This window comes from Vanessa atalanta, chromosome 13, assembly GCF_905147765.1.
Source record: "Vanessa atalanta chromosome 13, ilVanAtal1.2, whole genome shotgun sequence".
NCBI classification, from domain to species: Eukaryota; Metazoa; Arthropoda; class Insecta; order Lepidoptera; family Nymphalidae; genus Vanessa; species Vanessa atalanta.
The window spans coordinates 12,335,307-12,352,707 of NC_061883.1; the positions used below are offsets into that span (position 1 = coordinate 12,335,307).

The 17,401-nt window shown below is 40.5% G+C and overlaps 1 protein-coding gene across 8 annotated transcripts in view; it reads left to right on the forward strand.

Moving 5' to 3' along the window:
- LOC125068033 (histone deacetylase 7) overlaps positions 1–17,401 on the forward strand; it is a 69,991-nt gene that overhangs the window by 52,346 nt on the left and 244 nt on the right. For 3 of the 8 annotated variants that reach the window (XM_047676994.1, XM_047676995.1, XM_047676998.1), the window contains 13 exons: positions 7,454–7,566; positions 11,125–11,202; positions 12,403–12,510; positions 13,687–13,860; positions 14,059–14,132; positions 14,217–14,368; positions 14,816–14,920; positions 15,054–15,636; positions 15,749–16,111; positions 16,190–16,328; positions 16,456–16,692; positions 16,791–16,931; positions 17,003–17,355. In XM_047676994.1, the coding sequence (XP_047532950.1) occupies positions 7,454–7,566; positions 11,125–11,202; positions 12,403–12,510; positions 13,687–13,860; positions 14,059–14,132; positions 14,217–14,368; positions 14,816–14,920; positions 15,054–15,636; positions 15,749–16,111; positions 16,190–16,328; positions 16,456–16,692; positions 16,791–16,931; positions 17,003–17,355 (2,620 nt within the window). The remainder of the gene's footprint in view (positions 1–7,453; positions 7,567–11,124; positions 11,203–12,402; positions 12,511–13,686; positions 13,861–14,058; positions 14,133–14,216; positions 14,369–14,815; positions 14,921–15,053; positions 15,637–15,748; positions 16,112–16,189; positions 16,329–16,455; positions 16,693–16,790; positions 16,932–17,002; positions 17,356–17,401) is intronic. The other 5 variants (XM_047676999.1, XM_047677001.1, XM_047676997.1 and 2 more) reach the window with 4 other exon arrangements.

Below are 17,401 nucleotides of genomic sequence, written 5' to 3' on the forward strand. Positions count from 1 at the left end.
ACTTGACGCTGATTATAATTTAATGTCCGAAAATCGTCACCAGTTGTTGAATCATTTTAAACGTCATACTACTTAACTATTATTGGAATTTACGTTTCTAATTTATCACAACTTGTGTAATTTTCAACATTTTCTAAAAAATATTATGTTGTACGAACAGCAGGAAATTAATCAAGACTTACTGTTGAAACTATAACGGTTCCTTTTTCAAGTGATTCTGTCGAAGGTCTCGCTTTGAAATGAACAATATCTTTACTAAAGATTGTAGCGTAAGTTTAATGTACCACACATTCTGTATACGTCTTTGTCCTCAATGAGTGTTTTTTTTGGTTGTGATTATGATTCTGTAATTTGTATTTAGTTTTCTCTTTGTTCTGGCATTTACATCTGTTTTCTTTGTGCATTGTACTATTTGCTTTATTTATCTAGTAAATAAATTGTCATTACTTTAAATTGGTAATTGAAATGAAATAATTGTAGGGGCTGTTTTTTTAATTCGTTTCGAACGAGACACTATATATAAATAATATGTATATATATATTGACGGCATAAATTTAAAATGTCACTAGATACTGTATCTAATGAACAGTGTATAAAATATTTATTGATATGCTCAGATCGATCTTTAGTTACCAACGGCATACAAGCGCATAATAACGCGTTTTAAACATTAATACTACCAAATGGATTGCCTACCATTATTGCTCTTAGGTTTCCCTTCACTTGATCCAACTACTATTAATGTTAGATGGTGACATCGTTCCCTTGAACAGAATATAACAACATTTCATTATAAAAGGAAATCTATTCATCTCCTTAAATCCAACAAGTTTTACTGATCAATAACTTAAATTGATCCTTAAAATTAGCTGATTGTTTGTTTGCACGCCCTCGCACTCCAGCGAGAGGGACTGTCAATAGTCGCGCTATATTTAGAGGCGCAGTCACGCGGAGCAGACGAGACCACTCCAGCCTTGAGTAAATTTAGAAAACATTACCGCCTTATTGTTGTTGACCAATAACTTAATCATATGCCTAATTACTCATTTAAAAAAAACAATACAATGAGGATAAGAGAACAGCAGGGTCATCACATCTATGAAACAATAGTAATTTACGCGTATCTTAAAAATAATGTGTTACTTATGATGTAATCAAAAATAATAAATTATTAAAATCATAAATAATTTCAATCACAATCACTTCAATCAGTTGCCATCAGTCATAAAAATTACAAACGTTCACACGTTATTCTGTACTCAATCAAGCTAAAACCATTTGGGATCGAATCGTGCAACAACTAAACAAAAAGGGACCTAAAATAGCTCCTTGTATAACCACCGCCGAGAATAGCCCGCGAGTGGGAAAGTATCGAACCGGTTATTTTTAGTGTATAAGCCGGCAACTTGTTTCAGCCTTTGTTGGTCAAAAATAACCCATGAACCCCTCGGCATATGTACGACGAGTGTAAACGCTACCTAACCTACGCAAAGAACAGGTTGCGCTAATCTGTTAATGGATAGCTTTACTATTCTCACTCTTAATTTGCCCGATCTGTTTGACTTTGTCCATTTCGATTCTCATGCAAATTTAAATAATAGTTCAGCGATTTGATCATTCGTAGTTTTCCGGTATCCTGTTTACTTAATTTATATACGTAATAATCCAAAGGAAGGCTTAGTTAAGGTAAAAAACAGCATATTTGTACAATGGAATTGCTCTTGTACGTGTTATTGTAGCGCGTCAAGATATTGTAACACTTGTCGGCTATAATACTACAAAGTCTTAAATCAACAATTTATATCGGAACGAAAAAAAAACGCGTGTGATGCGACAGTTTATTAGTATCCAGAATTAGTTGTAAGCTAAAAATATGACAGAAGGAATGCGGCGTATCTGTTAATAGAATAGACTCAAAGCGGGGGAGATCTCGTCTGAGCCACTAGTAGCAGGTTGAGAAGCAGGTCCACAAAAACTGACAAGGGGGATGTACTCGACGACACATATATGAACATTGCAATTTTCAACGAAGACCATGAATCAGACAGGTTAAAGCTTGAAGTTGTGACGTATCATATAAACGTATTTTTTTTTAATTTAATTCTCCTAATATTACTCGTGCACTACTTTAAAACGAAATAAGCATTATTCCTTTCATAATAAATAAATGCGTACGGTTTACATGTTTACTTATAATTATGTAATAAATATATACTGATGTTAAGTGTGTGATTCGCTAAATGTTTAGATGGTGATTATCATAATACTCAAGCTGAAATTCAAGTTTAAGGAGACTATAAATAAAACAATATCTTATCTATGCTTTGCTATTAAAAGTAATTAATTGTATTCGTAACACGAGTCAATGTTGTAACTATAAACAATTCACTGCGTTTTGTTATTTTTACTCTTAGAAAGATAACGTCAATGTTTCGTTTTCGAGAGGGATAGCATCGAATTTAGGTTAATAAAATAAAACTAAACGTACCGGAGACAAAGAGTGCTCACATGTGAGTCAATGGTACCGGAATCCTTGTAGCGGCCATAGTCTTTGTATGGCGAGCTAATTATAGATGTCTAATTATAGCCGTGATTCACTCCTGCGCAGTTCACTCCAAACTAGATGTCGTGAGTTATTGCTTGCATCTGACCATTAGCCTGTTTCGAGTCCCCTCGTTTGTACGATATTTTTAACGTAATTATAACAAACAATAGCTCCTACAGATATAACCGTAGTTGGCAGAATTTGGAAAGCATATACTCTTAGCATAGCTCAGAGAATAGCCAGACCCCGTAACGGGAAGTGTACGATGCTAAAACATGAGTGATCGGGCTGTAATCGATCTCATAGCTTTGTATCTTTGATAAAATAAATATGAAAAGTTAGTACCGATAATAAGTTTTATTTACAAATGAATAACTCGTTTTTCATCCTCGTAAAAACGTATGATAAAGTATGAAAATGTTTAAATGATGCCGAAAAAGAAGTGATTTAGAAGAGTTTAATATCTTTATTATATAAATTATTTTGTATCAAGTAATAAATAGTGCAGCCGGAAGTGCCGAGCATAGCTTGGCGAATCTGTGACCACGACACTAGTACGTGAGACGCTAATTATCGAAATGACGACTCTAAGCTTTAGGTATTTGGATAGTTGATATCAACGTTCTTGTACAAATTTAATGCTCGGAAAATCTTATATTAATATTTTGGTAATTTTAATTTATTTATTGAAAGTAGCGGCTGTGCGAGGCTCCTGTTTATCCTACATCTTATCTCATCTTCTAGGACTGCATTCCCAGCACAAGAGAGGTGAAGTGAAACCTCAAAGAGGATGTTCATTTGAAAAAAAACCAAAATGCCCAAAAATTTTAATGGAGTTACTTCCTGTTAGAATGATTTATAAGTTGAAATGTTATTGAAAAAATAAATATTCGCGGTTTAAGTACGAAATGGAAACTCCAGTAACGTTTCCGGCGGCTACATTTAGCCGATTGGAAATAGAAGCGACCGCCTCGTGGAAGAGACGCTTATAGCCGGTGGTGTTTCGGGATGTGGAGGGATTGGGCGGTTTCGCTTTTCCATTTTTAGGTTTCTCTTTTAAATATAAATTAAAACCAACTAAAATACGCCCTTTAAAGTCAATCAGTGAATTATAAACTATGTCCAAAATATTATTTTTAATTAGAACAACTTATTGTCATATATTATTTTTAAAAAATAGCTCGAGAATATATTTTTTGTAATATTACTGTGTGAATCTAAGCATTCCTTGATACACAGTGTAAACTTGGAATATAGTTGTATTCTGAGTTTGGCCCGATATATGTGATATATTTTTTGTTTTCTCTGAATGGCTCTCAGGTTTATATTTTTCCAGATTTTACTCAATGTTTTATGGCGAATTTTAAACAGGTTTCTAGTTCACTAATTTATCATTTACGATAAAAAAACGACCTTCAACTTGATCAACGTAGAACAAATTTTTTTAACTCATACTCATACATACAATTACCTAGTAAATACTTTCGTAGGTTTTTCGTTTGGATAGATAAAATTTCGTATCCGAGCAATTTAAGCGCTAACCCATTAGCGTGAGAATCGGCTACGAGTGAAGTGTTACACATAACGTAACACACGCTCCGATGTAATTAAACTACAAACACATGCCCACACATTTTTTTATTTAATGGGCTTCTAAACTAGTATGGAGATGTAAGTCCGCAAAATATGCCGATTTCCGCCAAACAGAACGATCTTGAGGCACGTTTGGTTGTTCGCGTGCGTACTCTAAAAATAGAATTTCATAATTTAGCCGTGTATTGTTTTTTGTTACTCTCGCACACTCCAGTGGTAAACATGTGCGAGTGAGACGGCTATATTGCGGGCGGGGCGCGTCCTTCACTTGTCGCGTTCGCTTTCTATTTTTATTCCCGCGGGCGGCGCGGGACAAGGGGGTGAGGCTTTGTGTTTTGTTATTTTAGTATTTATCGTTTAGCTTTGTTACGGACTCTTTATTATACCTACGTGTGATCTTATTTCGGTAATTCCGAGATGTTTTGTGAACAGTCATCAAACATAAACAACGATTCCCATTGGCACTCGTTTGACTATATACAGACGATATTATTTAAGCCAATTTTCGTTCGAATATTAACAACATAGGATGTTTACATTTGTACACTAAATATAAGAAAATTATCGTTGAAAATACACATTGTAATTATAAAATGATAATCGACAAGCAATTATATCATTTAGCGTTTAATCGATATACACAATTAATCGGTTTAGTCACAATCGATATGTCTTGTCCAACAAAGGTACATAATACTTATTAGGTATATGTATACATGCGATATGTGGTTACTATGTAAGTAGTTTGTATCAGGAAAATAGGTCGCTATCTTAACTTATATTCGCACGATAGTAAATATTAAACAAAGATAAAACGATCGCTCTCGATACTATTATTAGAATAAATCATGATAAGTTATTAAAGCACAGCCATCTCGCATATATTAACATAGTTTATAATAATTTCAACATTAGTACGTGCTAATGTCTGGACACGTGTAACTTAACATAAACTTAAACAGGTATAGAAACGACTATGATAACAATTTGATAGTTTGTTCGAGTCAAAGTCTTTGTTGAAATAAATTTATATTATAATATTACAGCTTGCAATACGCATATTATGAACGACTTAAGTTGACGACGTCATGTTCTCAAAGATATATGTAGTTTTAAATCGGAGAGTGACCGTATTTATAGTACACGTTATATTTGTATTCATAGTATAGGTAATATCATTTGTCATTGAGGTAACCGTATAAAGAAATTAGCATATAAAATAATATAGCATACGCCGAGGTAACCTTTAAATTAGACAACATATAATTTAAATTTAATTAATTTTATGTATTCGTTTTTTTTTTGTGAATGTTTTGTTGGTTCTTCTAAATAAATGGATACGTGATGAACGAACGAAGTCGCGGGTTATGGCTAGTAGAAAACGTGTGATTAACTTTCCGTCGAGTCATTATTTTTACAAGGTAAATAATGAGTTATACTTAATAGCCTATTAATCGTTAATTCTTACCACACATACGCATGCAAGCGCGTTTTCCATGTTTTTTTCCCATTATACATGATTTTTATTCTATGTCCGTAGTAGGAAGTTATAGTTATGTATTTTTTATATTTATTCATAATGAATATTAATGCACTGCAGATCGTTTTAGATAAAAAGGTGTCATTGATTAAAGCGGTGTGCTGTGAATGTGTCTAATGTTTCAAAAAAGCGATAATGAACGCGTCACTTGATCTTCAACCAAGTTCATTTACCGTATATTAAATTATATGTGTTTTGTATGTAAATGTATGTAGTATGTATATCTTTATTATATTACGTTACTTACAATTGTTATAGAGTATTTGAATTAAAGGTAAGTCATTAACTTTACGAAAAATATGTTTTTAAAATCGTTTAGAGAATCGTAGATGTCGTAGGCGCGCTACGTGAAACATTCGCTCTCCCGGTTCGTAGAAGTCATATCGTAGACGTTACGTAGTACAAACGTAGACATAGTAGTTTTGAAAAATTATGCAATTCAATTCAATATATTTGAATCAATTCGGAATATGTATAAAATTATTCCGATCACTTGCTTCATATTAAAACAGTCATCCATAAAAGGCAGATAACGAAGTTTTGAGTTCCTAGGTAGGGCGTAAATATTCTCATTAGCAGATCAGAGCTTGAGAGTCACTCCCGTGTTCCAACGGATTATATGATTGAGGATGTAGAAAGTGCATATATATATTTGCGTACAGACTTCTTTACCATATTGCTGATTTAGCTAGATTCTCTTGAGAATCATACTTAGTAACTAGTACTTTGACCTCGTAGACTGCTCTTTAACAATCCTTATTCGTACAGGGTTGGCCATAGCCTTAAAATTGTACGTAACTGACCCTTTCTCTTCCCTTGATCCCGTAGTTGTATTTTTGATAATCATTGTTTATTGCAACTTGTTTACAAATACATACTCATACAAAATTTAATACGCATAAATTGCAACACGTTCGTGATAACGCGATGTGGAATAGAGATAGTTCGAATGTAAATAAATATTTTACATTTTAAACGAAACATTAATATCATAATAAAACTATGTCCATAAATTAAACATTCAGAGATTGTATCGGCTTAATGTACAAAGGTGTTAATAAGACTATTTGCTATTGTGTGTTTTTCGACGTTTTTCTTGTAATTTAATATTTATATGTCAAGTATAACACGGTCCGTGTGTATGCAATATATGATTTCATTAGATGTTTAAGTATTTACATTACAACCAAAACAATCGTGAAGGACACGGTCCGGGTCCGGGGCCCTTCTAAATTTAGACGCCTAAAAATAGCATCACCCCTGCCCGCTTCCCCGCAACCCTCGCTGATGTAGGTCACATTTACTGTGAGGTCAAACTCGTCGAGACGGAGCGAGCAACGAGTTTATTGAGCACAACCATTGGACCTTTACCTATCTCTGTCTAATCCGCTTCGTGGAGATTGTTTTGTTTTCGTTAAAATAATATCCCATATCTGACATGAGGGCGTCAGAGTTGACTCTAACAACGAGTTGGAACAAACCAAATAAAAAAGGTATATCAATGAATATAAGACACAACATAAAACAAACCACTAACTATATTAATTCAATTTGCCTAGAGACCGCCTTGTAGCGTTCAATTTAGGTAAGAATACTTTAACAATACAAATAATTACCTTACATTATTTGAGGATTTGTAACAGGTGTCAACATTAAGTAAAACAAGTTTTCAAACAAGTATATTGTACGAAAAGTCAAGTTATCGATTTTGTAACATTTGAGACAATTATCTCGATGTTGATAAAAAACAATAACGATTTTATTCTTTACGCAGAGATGGCGCACGAGAGTGCTAGCGGTGCGGAGGGCTCCCCCCACCACACGCCGTCGCCTCCCCACGTGCCACGCCTCCCCGCCGACACCAGCTTCCATCACCAGATCATGCAGGTGAACACCACCTACAACTTCTATGCAAATTCTACGACGAGGTGAAATCTTGGAGTCTCTAATAAGAAACTACAATTCGGTTCAAAGATTTGCTTTTGCATTGGATCTAATAATAATAATTACGGGAATTGTTTGATTTACATACAATCAGTACCAATACACCAGTCTAAATAAATATTGCACTTTATTATGAGTATTTCTGCAAGGATCGATTTGAGAACACCTGGAATATGTATCGTATAGTGTAGTTCAAGTAAAAATGATAAAAATAGACGATGACTTTAAATTACTGTTAACATCAAAGGTAGCGAAGTTTATTTTTCCTCAAGTTATTGCAATAATAGCGATTGAAGGCTTACGTGAACAACTTCGAGGAAGTGTTTAAGAATCTATCGTCTGTATTTCCCCGAGAAAAAAAAACCTTTAAAGGAAATTTTACAAATATGTACAACTCAACATCGTTGAATGTTTTATTTATTGCAGTAATTATCCATTTAAACCTGTTGCAATACGATGATATTTCAATGATTAGTTAAAAGTTGCGAACTAAATTGTTAAATAAAATACTCTACGACTAGATCCGGGTAAAGTACGACGGAAAGATTGAATTCGTTTATAATTGATGACGTAAGCACTTTACATTATATTGCCTAATGGAGCCGAGTAACTTAATAAGAAAGAATCTTTTGTTTATTTTGTACTTCGCAAACATCGCAAGACTTTAATCGGTAGCGAGGGTGCTGCAAAATATTTACAATGAAAATGAACGCCTCCTGTTTAACTCGATGAAATTTTTCTTAGAAACCGATCATTTACTAAAAACAGCGCGTAATGTAATTTATAATACCAACGATATAAACAGTGCGAATAACCGTAAACCATACATACGAAATCTCTATATTATATAGGCTTTCGATTTGTAAAAAATTAAGTAACATTAAGTTAATGTTCTACTGCTTGGTGAAATTTTCTTTCCTGACAAGGAAATTATAACGGAATTCATAACTAATTTCGACACTGTTCCACTGCGGGACATGTGCCAGAATTTCTTTCGACATATTTCTTGCGATGTTTTCCTTCACTAGGTCCGAGATGAATTATAAACACAAATTAAGGAAACTAAAACCTACAAGGAATTCGGATTTTACCTCAATTCAACCGCATGCAATCCTTTGGTAACATTAAACGTGTCCGCTTATTACATACTAAAATACTGTATGTAAATCAAAAATAAATAAATATTTACATGGATGTTATGGCTGATATTATTTGAAATTCATTACAGACGATATCAAAACTGACGCTAAAATACTTTTATACTATTTCCGCATACTATATTCCTTCATACACCACTCAAACTCAAATTCCTTTATTCAATATAGAAGCATTACACTTACCTATTTATTGTCAAATTAAACACTACCACCGGTTCGGAAAAGAAAATACCCTGACCTGCGAAGAACCGGTGAAAGAAACTCAGCGGGTCTTTTTTTTCTTTTTTTTTTTGTCAATTTTATTATTTATATATATTTAATATGAAAAGAAATAGCCAGGAGGCGATCTTTTCATTCTCAAGGTGTGCTAACCATAAACTCACTAATTGTATAATAACCTTTCGTACACAAGCGTTGGACCACGTGGAAGTACTGTCGAAACTTTAATAAAAGTGAAACCTTATGATCTTTGTCAATGGGTTTTAAGAAGGAATATCACTTTTAGAGTTTTAATTAATTCTTCACGTCTCCTCGTATCCTAGTCTATATGTATAGGTTAGGTGTACACTGCCGGCCTCACCTACAATATTTCCCCTGACCTTTTCACGTTACAGAAGCACGCTTCGTCCATCTCTCTTTTAAAAACGGACGCGATATTTATAAAAATTCCCGAGCGCGTTATAAATAAAGTAAAACGAACACACGTATATAAAACGTGGAGCGTTCCGTCCATCTGCACACTATATTTACATGCGTCCGTGTAATCCGGAGATAAATTTAGAATGCGTGTTGATCCGGCCTCCGTAAATATAACGCTGGACGGTATTGCGAATATGAAAACATTCACAATTATCGTTACAAGCTGATAGGATCGAATATCCGGCCGTCGTACGAAAATACCGCCGTACATATGTTTGAACATGTAAAACTCCTTGTTCTACTCAATGAAATACGTTACATTGGACAATCGGCTCATCTTCGTTTATATCCGGGCACGGATCCAAATTTATTTCAAACATGTAAACCTACAAACTATCATTTGTTTTGATATAACGGTTATTTTCTTCTAGTTAGGTCTGGATACGATTAAGTCAATCACGTTATTTCCTCAGCTCAATCTTAGTTCATCTTAGTCAAGCAGTTCTACAAATTAGAAAATGATTTTTATTCCATGATGGTCATCAGATCCGAATAGGAAATCATACAATAAAAAAATGCGAGCTAACGACCTGCTAAATAAGCATATATATACAAAAGATTTCCTCAAACCTGTAAACCGGCTTAGTTATAATATCAAGTAAACGCGGAGGCGGCTCTAATAACTGCGTCGCCTAGCAGTCTCCGAGTTCATAGTCAGGGAAGTAGGAAAACACGTTCGAGACGGTTAAGTTCTGAACTAAAACGTTTGCTCTATAGATTTTAGTTCGAAAAGTTTTCTATTACAAGTTGATATAATATTTTTTTGGTTTGAATAAAACAACAAATATTAAACAAATTGATTATGAATTTAATCAAAATTGTTACCTGTATAAAACTATTACAGAATGATTAAATAATTACGATTAATTCTTCTTATTAAAATAGTCAAAGGCATCGTTCAGTACGTGTGTATAGATTTGAATATTATTACTTGATCTAAAAAGTGAATATTTCCAAAATAACAAAGAAACCTTGTAACTCCCACGAGATAAAAAAATGACGTCGCGTTCTGACAATGATTATGCAACAATGATCGTGAACCGAGCAGACCGAGCCGGCAGTTGCGACCAAGGCGTCAAAACAAAGCGGTCGCTTTACTATCCGCTTACACGATTCAATGGCAGAATTTGTACGTCAAAGCGCTGCATTATAACAACGCAGTTCTCACCGAGCCCGCCGGCCAGCTCGGGGTAGGACGGGCACGAGGGGCGCGGGTGAAGTATGACAATATTTTTACCCCGCCCACACTCGCGCGCAAAACATCCGTCCGCGCAGGCTATTCCCGGCGCGCGCGCATTCCGACGCCCGCCATTTCTTTTTTCCATCTAACCAAAATAATGTTGGCGACTCCAGAAATATACCTAGACGCCGACCCGGCACTATGTTTTATATTCCAAATATGAATCCCTAAAGCAATTTTTGTATTATTTCAAAGTTCAACGGAAACGGTAAAATTGAAATAAGTAATTAAAACCATATCGCAAATTTAATACCGGAAAATAGATCCAATGAAGAGTACATGCATCTTTGTAACGTCACTAATGTTTTCTTCCAAGTGTGGCAATAATATTGAACTTATTAGAACTCCAAAAGGTACCTGCTAGTCGGCGAGTGATATTCAACATTTATTTCCTCTCGTTGTCAGAATCAGAGCCCGAGAAAGAAAGACCTCCATATAGCGGAGAGAGCGAAACAAACGTTAGAAAATAATTTCCTGTTGCAAGTGAGTCCTTTCATAACATTGTACAGAACAAGAGATCGTGTCAAATTCAACGACTGCGTATGTCATGACTGTGAATGTTGCTCTGGAACATTATAGTATAAACTTAACATACATTATATATCTCAAATGTATGATAAATAATAATACATTTTACTTCAATTAACATAAATAACTCTGAGCACATGAAATAGCACTTTGTAAAAAAACATCGATCATTTCAGTAGGTTATGCAAAATATTAAAATAATATTAGGTGTACCAAAAATACTAAGTAAATTCATTCATTTGTACGTTACAATAAAATTCGTCTCGTTATTTTGATACAATGGTTGTATTATGCTTTGTTGGCACGTAACCATAAACTATTAATGCACATTTATGATTAGACTCGCCAACTACATTTATACTGAAAGTAACATTCGTCAAAGTTTATAGGGAAAGGTCAATTAAAAGCTACGTCAAGACATGTGCATCAAAAGTATTTTTTCGAATTATTCTTGTATTGACATCATCCAATGTTCCAGACTGATCTTAATTCCTATTGACAGTTCTTGAAGAATCGGAAACGCCTATTTCTTTAATATTATTTTAATTATTTGTTATTGTTGATTGAATATGACACTCTGTTTTTGTTTATAATATATATTTTAAATTCTGTGTTGTTGCTGTTTTATTTGTTAATTTTAATGTTATTTCCAAGTTAACCGTTTTGTGTACATAGGTATATTTCTATCTAACTTTTTGTAATTTATCGATTGATATAATTTTAAGTGCTTGGAATTAATATTACCTGTGTAAGTTCGGTAAAATTTTAAAGATACTATATTTTCAATTTGTCAGTAACAAGAGTGCCCAATAATAGACCTAAGTACGTTTTAATATCTACGTGCGAAAGTAGCAGATAGAGAATTGGCTATAATCCACTTGGCCGCTGTACTTGTTATAACAAACATTTCATTCATGTCGCCATATATCACCGCTTTAGCGCTTAGACAACCACCGGAAGTAGAAAGCAATTAAACGCTAACATCGCAACCCGCGGAAGAGAACATAAACTAACAACACGTAATGCGATGGATATGCCTGTGTCGCACTGTTCGCAATAGCCAGTTGCTATTGGAATCGTAATTTCAAGAAAATTTTAGGTTTCATCGTTTATTGAATTAAAAAGGATGTTTTATGTTATCTTTTGATATTGCAGTTGAAGAAACAGCAACAGCTCCAGCAGGAGATCTTGTTGCAGCATTTCCAGCAACAACAACAACAGTTAGCCGAGCAACACGAACAGCAAATCAGGCACCATGTAAAGGTGATTATTTCATTCTGTAGCTGCGAAAATCTAGAAATTTTAGAAAAGTTAGTTTCGCTCATAAATTTGAATAAATATAAAATTAACCAAGTTCTCGTGTGCCATTTCGAAACACATCCTTTACCGCTACTTACGATAGTCCGATTTTAGAAAGTCAAAATTTCGACCAAACTGGTTTCACGCGGTATTAACTCAAAAAATATATGATTTGAACATTTTAGAAAGTCGACTCGATCGTGCAGATCTAATTAACGGTACACATCAGGCATTTATGTAATTAGTACGGCATGATAATAAAAATAACACAATTACATTCCAATACGAAGCATTTTGATGTGGATGTTGGCGCGAGGGCGCGGAATGGGCGTCTCCGTTGCTGTCACAGGCTTCTCTATAAATAGTCGTGAATGGCCTAGCCTGTATTCTGCAATTACATCACTCATAATGCGCTCGACTGACTGTATTAACCTAGCGTGACCCCAATTAGCAGCTGGGAAAAAATGCTCGGCATGTTGACACCGTTTCAAAGACACAGGAAGTCAATGCAAATTATCGAATCTTTAGGAGAAAGACTGTGTTTTATCGTCAGGGTACAAAGGTACATCACATGCATGCGTTATTTATGTATCTTAATAAAGTGGAGACGTTTTATTAGTATTGTAAAATAAACTTATCGGGGAATTTTATTTCTTGTTATCTCGTCACTTCCAGCACTTAAATCGCATAAATTGAATTGAATAATGATATTGTCGCCCAAAAATTATTTTCTGAAATTTCTGAAACTATTTTCATAACCGTACAATGACTCACATTCAAAGAAATATTGGTATAAATATAGGAAATATTTTCGGTATGTGGATGGAGTCCAATTTTGCGTCGTTTTGATAACTTATTCCTTCGGCATCCATGACGCACCACAAAGCGTGGTTGACACTTGGGCGGTAAACGCGCTACCTACCTATGTCAGCGTCTATTTTTACTTATTCAATCATAAAAATTGATATGAACATTAAACATATTTGATCTTGATAAATTCGCTTATCATATTTTTTATAAGTGTTTATTAATAGACACCTACCGAAACGCGAATTAGTCATTAGTCGTGGTATCGCTCAAGATATCGGCGGTCGGTTGATATCAGAAGATGCGTCTCAAAGTAGGTAAATGTGGTAACAGTTATGGGAGCAACAGAAAGCAATGGAGGAGGCGGCGCTGCGGGAGGCGCGCGAGGCCCGCGAGGCGAGAGAGGCGCGCGAGCGGCACGAGCGCGACCGCGTCGAGCTGCTGCGGAAGAAGGATAAGCACGAGCACAGTGCCAACGCGTCCACTCAAGTCAAACAGAAGTTGCAGGTAAACCTTGGGACCGCCTACTACTGCATGCACCTAATAGTGCTAGCCGGATAGACCAATACATTCTTACTTGTGCTGTACTACGCGAGACGGGTGAATCGTTTACATTCGTTACATTCAGGGATATTATCTTAATGGGTTCTTAATTTTGTTAGTCTGACCAGTCTGAATATTATGGTATTTTTATGTTTTTTTCAGGAGTTTCTAAAGAAAAAACAGGCCGCAGCAAATGCTAATGGAACAATACCTCCATCTTCACCGTATAGAAATTGGTAGGATTTTATCGTTGTCTCTAGTTGTATAATTTTAAATAAATAAACGTAAAGTAATTTTAATGTATGTGTCTCAATTTCCAGGGGTATCGTAAAATCGTCATCGGGAGAATCAATAACTTCCACGGGGGCTACCGCCACCGCTCACCCTTACAGACTCGCAGCGCCCTTGCCCCTGACGCTCAACGCTGCTCCCCCTCAACCCTCGCCCGCAGACTTTCCATTGAGGAAAACCGGTAAGTAGTTACGTGTGTGAATGTAACGTATCTACGATGTGATGTTCGTACTTTTTCGGTGGTTCTAATACTCGAATTTAAACAACGCAGACAGTTTAATTGCAAGTTTTATTTGAATAATTACTAATAAATAGATATAATATATATTTAAAAATAAACTCAATTAATCGAGAACAAGAGTCGCATGTATTGAATGTCGTTTGGTTTTTCTTTAGTGTCATTAATAACAACCTTACAGTAGAACCGATGCAAAGGTTAAACTTAACAAAAGTGTAGTATTTAATGAGCTTCAAAGTCGGTGGGATCGCAGTTACACTCGGCGAGACAATTTCAATATTCGCCATGAACGAAAGACAAAACTTCCGATGAACTCGGAGCGCGAAATATGCGATCCCGCCGGCCGCGGAGCGAGTGTGCGCGTGGAGCTCTAACCGCATGCGTGTGCAGCGTCGGAGCCCAACATGCTGAAGGTGCGGCTTAAGGCGCGCGTCATAGAGCGCCGCGCCTCGCCGCTCGCGCGGCGCCCGCTCAAGACGCGCATCAAGCACCGCAGTGAGTACCCGCAGGCTTCCGGCGGTATGCACCGACCCGTACGACCGAATGTTTTCGGGCACATCATACGCTTTTATTATTTACTACTCGTATCTCGTTAAACGCCAATCATAAAGTCGGTCGCTCGTCGCAGATTGCGAGGGCTCGTCCCCCCGCGGCTCCCCGCCGGGCGCGGTGGCGGCTCCCATCCGCGAGGAGGAGGAGGGCTCGCGCGCACCCGAGCTCCTGTTCTCGTCGCCCTCGCTACCCAACATCTCGCTGGGCCGCCCGCACGCCCTCGCCGCGCCGCGACACGCGCCCGCGCCGCCCGTCACCGTGGCGCTCCCGCCCGTGTCCGAGGCGGAGGCCTACTGCGGCGCGGCCGCTCTGGGCGCCCGGCTCAGCAAGCGCCCGCTCGGCCGCACGCACTCGGCGCCGCTGCCGCTCGGCGATCCCGCCCTGCAGCCGCCCTCGGCGCACCACTACCTACGCGACCAGATTCGCAAGACCGTGCTGACGCGCGCGCACGACGCCGCGACGGCGCAGCTGCGCGAGGAGGAGGGAGAAGTGATCGATCTGACGGCTCGACGAGCCGCACCCGAGAGCTCGTCGAGCGCGGGTCCGGCGACGGAGCCCCCGGGCGCCGCGCCGCTGGCCCGCGCGCTCAGCTCGCCGCTGGTCGGCGCGCGCGCGCCCGCCACGGGCCTCGCCTACGACGCGCTCATGCTCAAACATGGGTAACTCTCTCATGTGTATATCCTTTTATTTTTTTTGCCCAGGTTCCGACCTCATTTCCCCGCCACTCGAGCCCTTTCACCCAGAACGCAGACTAAACGAGCACGTCCGCAGGTGCGCGTGCGGCGCCCACGCGCCCACGCACCCCGAGCACGGCGGGCGGCTGCAGTCGGTGTGGGCGCGCCTGTACGAGACGGGGCTGGCGGCGCGCACGGAGCGCACGCGCGCGCGCAAGGCCACGCTGGAGGAGCTGCAGGCCGTGCACACGGAGGCGCACGTGGCGGCGTGGGCGGGGCGCGCGGGCGCGGCGGGCGGCAAGGCGGGCGCCGTGCCGCTCGTGCGCCTGGCGTGCGGCGGGCTGGGCGTGGACGCCGACACGGCCTTCAGCGACACGCACACGCCGCCCGCCGCGCGCCTGGCGGCCGGCGCGCTGCTGGACCTGGCCGTGCGCACGGCGCGCAACGAGCTGCGCAACGGGTACGTGTGCACCGCACCGCGCCAGCGGCGCCGGCGTGCGAGAGGGGCGCGGCTCTATATCGCGTGTCCTGTCCGCAGTTTCGCGATAGTGCGGCCGCCGGGCCACCACGCGGAGCCGAACCAGGCGATGGGTTTCTGCTTCTTCAACAACGTGGCCATCGCCGCGCGCATCCTCCACACGCGCCTCGGCCTGCAGAGGATACTCATCGTGGACTGGGTGCGTGGAAGCCTTAGCCGTCCGAGTACTTCACTTCACACGCTTCACTCGTGATCGGACGAAACGGAAAACGTGTGACACGTCTTCGAGTAGAGTTTTTGTAACGACGACGCACTCTCGGTCGCAGGACGTGCACCACGGTAACGGCACGCAGCAGATATTCTACGAGGACCCGCACGTGCTGTATATCAGCCTGCATCGCCACGACGACGGCAACTTCTTCCCGGGCACGGGGGCCGCCAGCGAGTGCGGCGCGGGCGCCGGGCTCGGTTACACCGTCAACATCGCCTGGCCCGGACACCCACCGCTGGCCGACGCCGAGTACCTCGCCGCCTTCCGCTCCATCGTCATGCCCATCGCCAAGGTTCGCATTCAAATTCATTTCAAATTTCGGATATGCATATGTATCGCCACCGCCATTTTAGTCATAAGTCGATTTGAACCTTGATTTTAATTCATCAGGAGTACGACCCGGAAATCGTTCTCGTGTCGTGCGGGTTCGACGCCGCCGGCGGACACCCTGCGCCCATGGGTGGCTACAACGTATCCGCCGCCTGCTTCGCGCACATGACGCGCGACCTGATGAGCCTCGCCAACGGAAAGGTACGCCCCCGCCGGCGGCCTCGGCAACGCTCGCGACCTCGCCCCGCTCACCCGCTCCGCTCCGGCCGCAGGTGGTGCTGTCGCTGGAGGGCGGCTACGACCTGGCGGCCATGTGCGACTGCGCGCAGGAGTGCGTGCGCGCGCTGCTGGGCGACCGGCTGGCCGCGCCGCCGCTGAGCGAGCTGGCGCGCACGCCGGCGCCGCACGCGCAGCGCGCGCTGCGGGCCGCCGCCGCCGCGCAGGCGCCGCACTGGCCGCAGGTCAAGCGCTACGGCGCGCTGGCCGGCGCGTCGGCGCTGGAGGCGGGCGCGGCGCGCGCGGGCCGCCTGCAGAGCGAGCGCGACGCCGCCGACACCGCGGCCGCCATGGCCACGCTGTCCGTGCACCCGCCGCTGCCGCCGCAGACGCGGCCGCTGGCGCTCAGGTGGGTGTCCGCGCCGGCCGCGCCGGGCCCCGCGCTGGGCTCCGCG